The sequence below is a fragment of the Podarcis gaigeae genome (genome assembly GCF_964106915.1).
Source record: "Podarcis gaigeae genome assembly, chromosome: 14".
NCBI classification, from domain to species: Eukaryota; Metazoa; Chordata; class Lepidosauria; order Squamata; family Lacertidae; genus Podarcis; species Podarcis gaigeae.
The window spans coordinates 37,546,071-37,555,992 of NC_139690.1; the positions used below are offsets into that span (position 1 = coordinate 37,546,071).

General features: G+C 45.8%; 1 protein-coding gene across 4 annotated transcripts; it reads right to left on the bottom strand.

Annotated features, from left to right (window-relative positions):
- Positions 1–102: 102 nt before the first annotated feature.
- On the bottom strand, positions 103–9,218 carry LOC310831059 (uncharacterized protein). Of its 4 annotated transcripts, XM_083711145.1 has the most exons (6): positions 9,134–9,218; positions 8,812–9,086; positions 4,403–5,427; positions 3,212–3,390; positions 2,346–2,480; positions 103–1,368 (listed from the first exon to the last, which is right to left on the bottom strand). In XM_083711145.1, exons 3-6 carry the CDS (start codon positions 4,887–4,889, stop codon positions 982–984), a joined length of 1,188 nt encoding a protein of 395 aa, XP_083567271.1. In that variant the 5' UTR covers positions 4,890–5,427; positions 8,812–9,086; positions 9,134–9,218; the 3' UTR covers positions 103–981. The 4 variants fall into 4 exon arrangements, with proteins under 4 accessions (XP_083567271.1, XP_083567270.1, XP_083567272.1 ...); XM_083711144.1 differs by lacking the exons at positions 8,812–9,086; positions 9,134–9,218 and adding an exon at positions 6,937–7,041; XM_083711146.1 differs by lacking the exons at positions 8,812–9,086; positions 9,134–9,218 and adding an exon at positions 6,441–6,599.
- Between the last annotated feature and the right edge of the window lie 704 nt (positions 9,219–9,922).

Sequence of the window (9,922 nt, forward strand, 5' to 3'; positions counted from 1 at the left end):
GTCTTCACTTTTTGATTTATTTAACTTACTGCAATGTGAAGTTTATATTGTTTATAAAACAGTAATTTTAAAAAAGAACAAATTATGAAAACAAGGCACACGTGTGTAAATAGACAATTTTATTCTGAACGTGGTTGCACAGGGCCTTGATACAGGTCATAAGGGACAAGGTACTCCCTAACCAATCCTGTGCAAGGTATCCCACAAAGAATTGGGACGCAGCTCACACCCAGCCTTTGCCAGCATGCTGCCCTATGCTGGCTGTGACTGTAGTCCTAAACACCTGGAGGACATCAGGTATGCAAAGGCTGTTCTAACCCCATTTACTTTGCAACTGCCCCTGCCATACGAGTTTGACTTGCAGGATTTAGTGTGTGTGTTTTTCTAGAACCTGCACATCTACCAGCCGGAGCCAGGTGCGAAAGACATACCGTATTTTTCGCTCTATAAGACGCACTTTTCCCCTCCTAAAAAGTAAGGGAAAATGTGTGTGCTGCCCTCCGGAGGCTTCACGGGCTGCCCCAGCGCTCCGTCTCGCTGTTCTGGCTTCTGGGGCAGCCCGTGAAGCCTCCGGAGGGCAGCGGGAGCTCTTGGGGGAAGTGGGGGGCTCTGTCCCTTCCCCCACCTCCCAGAAAAGCCCCCAAGAACCGCACTCTCTTTAAAGAGTGTGCGGTTCTTGCGGGAGATGGGGGAAGGTACAGAGGGCAGCTTACCTGCGTGCAGCCTCTTCCAGGCAGGGGGAGCCTTCATCCCGCTGCCCGGGAGAGGCTTCAATGGCTATCCCAGAAGCCAGAACAGCAAGAGGCTATCCCAGAAGCCAGATCCCTCTTGCTGTTCTGGCTTCTGGGATTCAGAATTTTTTTTTCTTGCGTCTTAGGTGCATCTTATCATCTGGTACGTCCTATAGAGCGAAAAATACAGTACACTTATAACATAAAACAGCTCACTCATTACCTCCACTGCCATCCCCATAGTCCTTGGTCAGATAAGCTCCATCTTGAACTGGCTGAAGCTTGGCAAGGGTGGCGAGGGGTCAGCCACGTTGTAAGGAGTACAGGGGGCATGGGCAGGGACCGCCCCGTGGCCAACAGTGGAGCTGAGCTGCTGCAGCGTCATGAGAAGCTCCTGTTGGAAGCGCTGCTGCTGCTCCTGTTGGCGTTCCAGTCGGCACTGGCGCTCCAGCACCATATGCACAGCCTGCGCAAGCTTCTGGACCTCAGTGTGCACTGTGTCCAGTTTCTCTGCAAGTGGCTGAGGGTTGGCAGCAGGGACCAAGGAGGTAGTCATCTGAGCTCCCCACTGAGAATTCTGATGAACTGGAGGGTAGGTGGGGTTAAATGTACAAGTCTGAGTACTGGCATCTTTAGTCTAGAAAGGGGAGGGGGAATCCAAAAAAGAAGAAGAAACGGCGTGTTAAGTTGTGGGTGAACATATCAGACGACACAGCGATTCTTCAAACAGCTCTTGTTTATTCACAGGCCAGGACAGAACTGAACTGAAGGGATCAGTCAGCCTGCTTATATAGAGCTCCAGTACCACGTTGCTGTAACAACTTTCTAAAACTATCCAATCACTGAACGTCACTTTCGATCCTTCATTTGCATAACTATCTACAGTATCCCCCTGCTGGCCCAGGGTGAGAACTTCAGTACATAACACAGCAGGATCACCAAATAGTTATTCTCTTCTTCAATTAAAGACTCTAGCTCAGGAGTCACAAACATCACAGGTGCCAGGATGCCTCCTCTGGCATTTGCAGCAGGTCTTCATAAATATCCCCTCTGAAATCCACCAAACACCAGGGATTGTTAGCTCTTCCTGCTCAATTCCTGTTTGCACCGTCTCAGCTTCTCCTACTTTGAACATGCCCCCTTAAAACATGTCAATATTTCACTGGGTTGGCATCTTACCCTCTGTTCAGAGGAGAGGTGCAAAGAGGTTCTCTCTGCAAGTGAGCATGGTGGTGGCTGATGTAGCTGCCTCCCCCCCCCCCTTGTTGCGAGGGGAGAGGGAGAGCACGCCAACACCATTTTGTGGCCTTGTCTCTGTCTCTTCCCTTTCAGATGATGTGGCAATTACCCCATGCCCTCACGGGCAGCCATTTTGTAACTGATGCCCATGGCACTTTCTCAAAATTCCAAGCATTCCCCAAAAGGTCAGTGGCCCCCTGCCCTAATTCTTCTCCAACTGGGTTCTGAAGTTCTTACAGACTCTCTTACCACCTCAATGCACACAATCCTTCAACTCCCACCCCCCAAAAAAACAATGAACCACCTTTTGCTTGGGAGCCTTTTCTCTTTCTGACATGTATCGCAATTAAAGCACGCAAACTCCGCATCACTTACGTCTGCAGAGCAGCCGGAAGATGCCATCGGGACAGGAGTTGTCCCCCTGGAAGGATGGCCAGTTGGCTGCACCCTCACCATGAAGGGCAAACTGGGTGTAGAACCAGATGAATTCTGCCCATTCTGTACATTTGCCTAACGGACAAGGGAGAAGACTCAGTTTCAGCTTAAGAACTGTACTTCCAGAATATGAAAAAAGTGCAGATGGGAACCTTTCATTCAGTTCAAGGGCCACATTCCGTTCTGGGAGCGAACTACATCCCAGCCATGCAAAAGGCAAGAGGGTCGTCTCCAGTCACTTTTAATATGTCTACTCTGAGTAACACATGGCTAGATACAATGCAGAGGTTTGGCACTCATGCAGCACTCCTCTCCATCCTGCATCCACCCTGTGTATATTTTGCTCTAGGAGGCTTGGTCTGGTCAGAATCGAGTATACAACTTCAAAGTTAACACTAAATACATTATTTCTGAATAAATAAATAAAAAATTAAAAATTTGTTCAGTAGCAAACTTAGTTTGTTCTGGGTATAAGCTTTCATGTGAATGCACACTTCGACTGCATCAGACCAACACGGCTATCTACATTATTTCTGGTAAATGAGCCACCATAGCCACTAGAGGGCCATGAAAATTTGTGTCCCCGGCTTTTTAGACTGGTCTACCCATGCACTATCTGAATCCAAAGAGAAAAAAATCAGCTCTCATACCCCACTGAAGGACACCAGACCCATCCTTTCTACTGCTCTAGGGGTTGCATGAAACTCCTCAAGAATAATAGGGCTAACTTGGGATTCTATTCTGGGCTTCCAATCGTGGTCATTTCTGTCTCTCTCCCCCTCCCTCTCTCTCTGTGCCCTTCCCACCTTTTTCTGGAGATGCATGGCCCGGCCTACGATCTTCCTCTTCACAATCAAGGCGGGATTCCGGGCAGGTGGCAGAAAGGCCTTCCCTTTGCCATTCAGATTATGCTGAGGAACTGCAGGTGCAAATGGAGTCAAGCAGCTGGGCGACACAGAAGGTTTTGGCCCTGGGCAGTTGTCACCTGGAAGTGAAGAAGAGAAAGAAGTGGAAGTGCCTCAGGGTCATCCCAACAGAGAAAAGCAGGGTAGCAAACCAATATGGTGCCTTCCAGATGTGCTGATGGGGACACATGGCCAGGAACGTGTGATACCATTGCTAAACATCTGCATTGGCTGCTCATCTGCTGCCAAGTCAGGATTAGGGTCCTTGTATTGATTTACAAAGCCCTGAACAACTTAGGTCCAGGGTACCTTAGGGATGGCCTGAACCCTTAGATTGATCACTGAGATCATCTGCAGGTGTGTTGATGGCTGTCTCCCAAGTTGGTGAGGCTCATTTGACATCAACACGAAACAGAGCCTTCAGTGTTATTGTCAGTCCAGTGCGATGGAATACTCTGTCCATGGAGAATTGGCAGCTGCCTTCTGTTTCAACCTTTAAACACCTGAAAACTTTTATCTTCCTCCAAACCTATGCAGACAATTAAGAATGCATCTTCCCATAATTGTTAATTGATTCATTTATTTTTAATGTGTTCCTTAGTGCTGTCAATCGCCTTTGAACTCTCCATCAGTGCTGATTAGCCAATAGGCACTGACAGGAAGCCCCACTTGCAAAGAAATTTACAGCAAAGTCTGTACCTGCCCCACACCAATGTTCACATACAAGTGTGGGGCAAGTGGGAGCAGTTTCTGAGGAACAGTCTCATAGGCCAAATTGGGACATGTGCCAGGACGAATTAGGCCCATGGGTTTGGTGCCTTAAGGCCCATGGGTTTGCTGCCTTAAGTCCTGGCCATTAAGGGCTTCATAGGTCACACGGCACTCAGAACCAAAATAGAAGCTATTACCCCTTAGAAGTGCTACTAAACCGTCACTCACCCTCCAGCCCAGAAACCCATAGAAAGTGGACCCCTGACAGCCTGCACTTGCAGAGGGTGGTTGCTGTGAGCAAAGGTTGTGGGAGTTTTCTTAAACAGGCCTCAAGCAGAAGCCAGCAGCACATGTGAACAAAGAGGATGTGCAAAGTATTACCCATATTCTGGCCCAGCTGAGATCCGCTGGAGAGGCCCTCATGGGAGGCACTCTGCTTCCCAAACAGCCCTCCATCCTTGCTCAAGGAAGTCACACTAATTATTTTGATGTGCTCCTCGCCATCACAATGGCCGTTACAAGGCGGCATCTCATAGCTTGGGCCAATTCCTGCCACAGAGCCAGCAGGCTCTCTCTGCCCATGGCGCTCAGTCTCGTTTTCCTGCAGTAACTTCCAGAGCTGGTTGTCCTCCCAGCCAGTTTGGTCCACAAGAGTCTTCCTGCTCCCATTCTCGAGATCAGGTTGCAGAAAAGAGACATGTGGGGGCTGGCTGGGCTCAACGTTCTTGCGCTTCAGGAACAGGTAGATGGCTTGCGGGGTGACCCGGATGTTGTCCAGCTCCAGCACCTTTTTGATCTTGCGGAAACTCAAGCCGGCTTTGCGCAGCTCCACAATCCGTTTCTTGGCATGGTCGTCTAAGCGACCCATGGTGGGGCCAAGGACTTTGGCCTCTTCCTTTAGTCAAATGGACAGTGGCTACATTCCAGAAGAATACGCCGTTTTCAAGGTAGGGTACGTTAACAGCCAACAGAGACCTTGATGTGGACGCTGCTAGATTAGCAAGTCAAACAGGCAAAATGGTACTGGGGAAACAACCAGTGTTCCTTCCAAGGTCAAATGGTCACAAAGACTGTTGCACCGTCCTATAGAAAGCCACTGCAAAAGTTAAATCCATTCTGAAATCCAACAGCGATCACCAGCTCCTGAGCTGGCCAATGGTCTTTTCCATGGAACAAACACTTGTGTATTTTTGGATTTATATCTCTCCTTTAGAAGATGGGCAGGGAGTTAATATATATATATATCCTTTTTCTGTAGCAAAGGAAGACTCCAATAACCCTTGGGCAGGAGTTAACAGCATCAGTCTAACCCTGTCCACTCAATGCCCACACAAGAAGAGAAGGCATCCTGGGAAAATCCCTCTCTGATTTCTTGCAGTTTTCTGTTTCTTAAGCAGAACTTTGGGCTGGAAGAGAAAAAAACAAGGATAGAATAAAATTGTTCTCATCAAGACGAGAGGGAGAGGGAAAGAGAGAATAGGGCTCTATCTGGCGGCTGCTTCTGAACACCTAGATGGACCATCTGGCTGAGGATTAGGTAGCTTCCTAACTTCAGGTTTCCCCTATGATCACACAAACCAGGGTAGCTACCCTGTGGCCTTCCAGGTGGTGTTGGATCACAACTCCCATCATCCCCAGCTGTTGGCCACGCTGGTGAAGCCGCTGGGAGTTGGGAGCCCAATGACACTGGTCTTATTGCGTACATTTGTTTCTAACATCTGTTGATTTTAACGATAATTTGGTCATTTTATTATGTCTGCTGTTTTCGTTGCTATTTTATACCATTTTATGGAAAGTACTTAGGGATTTTATTGCAAACTAAGTGAATATAAATGCTGCTAAATAAATAAATGCCTCTGGAGGGCCACACTGTTAGCCGGCCCCACAGCACTTAAACAAATTCCAAAGGCAAAGCAAGTGACAATATTACAGGATAAGCAGCTGTGCACTTATCAAAAGCACTGTGAATTGTTTACTGTAGCAGGGCCTGAGGGCTCAGATGGCAGCAAAGTAAAATCAAGGAAGGTTGACCAGCAAGTGGAACAGAGGCATGCTCTGCCCCAGATCTTGACACCCCAGTTCGGGGGACGGGGACGGGACATTTCTTAAACTAAGGGCCTCATTCCCATCTGGGCAGGGGCTTCAGAAGTGGGCAGAGCAATGGATGCAGATTTTACCTTTGCATTGTAGACTAGTTTCTACAGCCAGCCCTCCTCTATTTTTCATCCAGCCAACAAGAAGCAGTATCAGAGATTATGGACACATTCCAGCCAGGAAAAAACAACAACCCAAAACACTCCAAGACAGCTAGGAACAAAGTAGGGTTGGTGAGAGGCATAGCCAGAGGAAGATATATGGGGCCACACAGAGAGGCCTGGAGGGCCACATTTCCCTCATTGCTTAATAACATCCTACACACCATTTCTAGAGCATTTTGTCTACGTAGAGTCTTCAGAAACAAAGCCTTGCTTCTATGGTTTTCTGCCCTGTTAGGAGGGCATTCAATGAAATGTGTGAATTGTTACTCATGTTGCCACAACAAGCTTTCAAAGTTAGAGAATGTTTTGAAATTCAAGGAACACACACACACAACCAACCTAGCGAGCCAAAGAAGGTTTTTTTTACAGATGATGCCACAGCAACGATGCACTTTTGTAGGCCAAAAGCCAGGCCTGTACAGACACATTTCAAACAGTACACATTGTACAGAATTCATGGGTTATTTGCCCTAGAAGTGAATTGTGATGTTGCAAGGATCTCTTTTGAACAGATTCATGACAGTGGGAGTATTTCCACAGGATCAGAGTCCACCTAATTACACATCATTACAACCTTTCAGAGAAGCTTTAACCTAAAGACAATGCTGGTTATCCCAAGGAAAGAAAGCAAAATACAATCTGAGCTCTTTGACATACAATTTAGAGGAGGTACAGCAGTTTTCTCTTTACAATGAAGGTTTAAGGGTTGAGAGAGAAGTCTAGGGGTTCACAGCTGCCTGGAAGCTTCCACCTGGGCCAAGGAACTGGTTACTGTGTTATTTTAGATAGACTAAAATCTATAAAGGCCAATACCATTTTCTCCTGTAATAAGCACTAACAATAGATATGTTTCATTATCCAAATGTAATAAATGTCTCCAGCCCAGGGAAAGTAGACTATCAATTTTTGATAGTAGTTAAAACCCTAACCCTGTGGGCATGTCCAGTGATATTTTCTTTTTGGTCCAAAGATGTTATTCTTATCAATTTTGCACTGGCAAAATCCTAGAAATTTGCAGATGTTCATGTACTTTTAAATTATATTTCTATTGTATGCTGCTTAATGGCAGAACAACAATAATAGATTTTACATGTCCTAATGGTCACTAAAAGCCTGGAACAATAAAAATGCACCATCTACTGTGCAGTGGTCTGATGACCTTAAAGTCCTTGCAACATTTGAGTGCACTTTCTATGAACACCAACTTCATTTGAAGACATATTAGGGCATCTGGATGGCACATATTGATCTATATGTACAAACTAAGATGACTGTATTGATGTTTAAATGTATTATTAATGGCAGCTTTTTTTCTATTTTCCTTTACACCCTAGATTAGGATGAACAAGCAGCTAAAGCCCTTATAATGTTCAAACTGTTGCCTAGCTAAGTGGAATGTTACCAGGAGACATAATATTCCTTTACTAACTGCAGTGGGTTGGCTTGTTAAACACAGCAGTTAAGATACTACACTAAGAAAACAGAAGATTTTACTGTTAGGCAACACTTATTAAAGAGTTATACAACATATAAGAAGGTACACTTAGAATCCCTGAAGCTGTCATTTGTTAGGAGTATAACACAATCCTATTTCTCCTAAACTGGCTTCTTGCCCGAGGATACATAATCATCAGGGATTACAGGTTCTGCTGCATTATTTACCTTGAAAGCTAAGAAAAATCTGTTGAAGAAACTATGATCTGTATGTCTTCTTATATTTTAATAATCAAGCCTAATTAAAAGGTCACAATGAGGTGCACAAAATATTTTGAGTTCATCAGAGCTTCTCACCAAGCCGAATGTGAAGCAAAATCAATAATGAGTGGGCAGGAAGAGATTGTTAGGATTTTAGGCTGCAATCCTTAAACATGTCTAACCTGGAAGAAGGTCCCATTTAACTCAGAGGGAGATATTTCTGAATAGACATATGGTACCTAGAATTACATTAGCACACTGCCCAGGCTTGCGCCTAGTGCAGTGGTTTGGCTTCACCCCAGGAGGTACCTCCATTGTCTTTTGGGACAGACAGATGCCAACAAAAACAAATGTACGTATTCCCTTTTCTACTGCAGCTGGCATGCAAGTTACATAAGACTGAATGTGTGTGTGCTTTATTTTCCAGCCAGGTGAAAAATTGTGTTATTTCTGTTTCTATTTATACCCCAACATTCAAGTTTGAATCTTTCCAAGAGAGCTCTCTTTTATTACTTGGGATTGTAAACTAAGAAGAGTTAACTGCACAATCTTATGCATGCCCAGTCAAAAGTAAACCCCATCGAGTTCAATGGGGCTTACATCAGGTAAGCAGACAAGAGAATTATAGCCTAAAAGGTTTTGATTAATTCGGGGGAAACTTCCTCGCTCCTTTATAGATGTTTATTGCTAACATTAGCATTGATACCAAAAGGTATTACCCGGGGGTTCCTTTTAGTTTGTTTGGTGATGGACAAAACAACAACAACAACAACAACAAAAACCTAGCCGCGATTTCTGCACAATTTAATAACAAACGACGAAAGCAATGAGACAAACCTGCCCTTCACAAAGAGCCCTTCACCAAATCTTGACCGAAGAGGCGATCTCCATGCCAGCCAGGTGTGCAAAGCTATCCTTTGCACGCTTAACCATATGCTACTCCCACGCGGATCTCATTCTCTAAATTGGTGTAAAGTTGCAATCTTCATAGTCTCCTTCTGTTCAAAACTGTTCCGGATGCTTCATAAAGGATCGCGCTGCTAAGAGGAGAAACGCCGCTCCGCCAACTCAAATGCTCTTTTTGCACCTCTCTAACCCCGAGTGCTTCGGTTCTGCACAGCCTGGACTAAGCAGCAGCAACGCTCCAAACTTACGCCGCCCTTCTCCCCAACTTTGCACAGTCCCGGGGCTGCTGACGAGGCTGCAGCAGCTGTTCGAAAAGCTCCAGCCTTCTTTGTTTGATTGGGGGAAAGCCAAACTTCGCAAAGCCTGCTGGGAACAAGGTTTGTGTACTTTAGAGGGAGGAGGAGCTCCTCTGTAACCCTTTCAGGGAAAGAGGTCAAGGGGAGAAGTAGCTTAACCCTTGCAGGAGCAGAGCCGCCTTCCTTCAAGGTTTATGTAGGATAAAAGTTTGCTAATGTTTGTTTGTTTGTTTAGGCAAATCTACCCAGACATTTTCCCAGTAGTGATGTATGGAAGTGAGAGCTGGACCATAAAGGCGGCTGATCACCGAAGAATTGATGCTTTTGAATTATGGTGTTGGAGGAGATTCTTAAGAGTCCCATGGACTGCAAGAAGATCAAACCTCTCCATTCTGAAGGAAATCAGCCCTGAGTGCTCACTGGAAGGACAGATTGTGAAGCTAAGGCTTTGGCCACCTCATGAGAAGAGAAGACTCCCTGATGTTGGGAAAGATGGAGGGCACAAGGAGAAGGGGGGCGACAGAGGATGAGATGGTTGGACAGTGTTCTCGAAGCTACCAGCATGAGTTTGACCAAACTGCGGGAGGCAGTGGAAGACAGAAGTGCCTGGCGTGCTCTGGTCCATGGGGTCACGAAGAGTCAGACACGACTAAACAACAACAGCCCAGAAATAATTTTATTGCTCTATTATTATACAGTTATTATTATTTAAAATTACATCCTGCCCTTCCTTCCCAAAGACCCCA